Source organism: Echinops telfairi, unplaced genomic scaffold (assembly GCF_000313985.2).
Source record: "Echinops telfairi isolate 266 unplaced genomic scaffold, ASM31398v2 ScPeMD7_7471;HRSCAF=8509, whole genome shotgun sequence".
NCBI classification, from domain to species: domain Eukaryota; kingdom Metazoa; phylum Chordata; class Mammalia; order Afrosoricida; family Tenrecidae; genus Echinops; species Echinops telfairi.
Window position 1 is genome coordinate 218,479 of NW_022111375.1, and position 993 is coordinate 219,471.

A 993-nucleotide genomic window follows, 5' to 3' on the forward strand; every position below is an offset into this window, starting at 1 on the left:
GGGGCGGGTCCACCCTGTCCTGTGGGTTTGCTAAGTCTGGCTGGTGCTCGGACCGATTTGTTTATTGATCTATTGATTGATTTAAAGCCTTGTCTCTTTGACACCCCCACCCCCTCCCGCAGCGGAACACAGTCTGCTACAGAAAGCCTAGAAGGGAGAGCCTCCCCGGGCAGAATCAGATCCAGTGACCCCGCCGGGTTCAAGCTGGACTTGTGCTCCTCCCCCTGCCCCCTCTGGACACCACGTCCCCCGGGGCAGGGTCTGAGCGGCGGTCAGGGGGGTGGGGGGTCTGTTCATTTGTGTGTTTGTATCGTACCGGTACCTGCTGGGTTAATGATGTTTACGAACGAGGCATTTGCCCCCTTGTGCCCCTACCCACCCAACAGAGACGGCCACCCTCTTAGCCCAGGCCCTGGGCTGGCCGGGGCCTCCTGTGGGCTGTGACACCCTCATAAAGTCCCCATCATTCAGGCGATGGCGGGGTGTGCTGGGGGGCAGCCCTCTGCTCCCGGATCTTCACCGAACAGAGAGGTCAAGCAGCGGACGCCTCCCTGCAGGTGTGCAGCGGGGCAAGCCTGCCAGTGCCGGCCCCCCATGGGCTCTGGGCGCCCCCATGCCCACCGAAGGCTGAGCAATAAATCAGACAGTGACAAGACCGGTGTCCCGTGCCGTGTGACCTGCAGGGCCGTCACCCACTGCACCTGGAGGGCGGGCGGACTCCCTACCTTCATACCCCCTGAGTTACGCACCTGGGCCCAGGGACACCCTGCACCCCCGTACAGCCCTGTGCCCAGGGAATCCGCTACGCCCAGGCAGTACCCCCACTGCCACAGACCCCCTGAGCCCCAGACTTCCCCACACACTGTCCACACGCCCACAGATGCACAGTTCCCTAAAGAGGCACCACAAGGGGGTGGCTTCCGTAGACAGAGGTTTATTTTCTCGCAGATTAGCAGGCTGGGAGTCTGAATGCCCTGACTCTGGGGGAATTCT

The 993-nt window shown here is 62.2% G+C and overlaps 1 protein-coding gene across 1 annotated transcript in view; it reads left to right on the top strand.

Annotated features, from left to right (window-relative positions):
- The window catches only part of CD99 (CD99 molecule (Xg blood group)), a 14,849-nt gene extending 14,196 nt beyond the window's left edge, over nucleotides 1–653 (top strand). Inside the window, exon 5 of the mRNA XM_045285443.1 lies at nucleotides 123–653. Within this exon, the coding sequence (XP_045141378.1) occupies nucleotides 123–151 (29 nt within the window). The 3' untranslated portion in view covers nucleotides 152–653. The remainder of the gene's footprint in view (nucleotides 1–122) is intronic.
- Nucleotides 654–993: the final 340 nt, after the last annotated feature.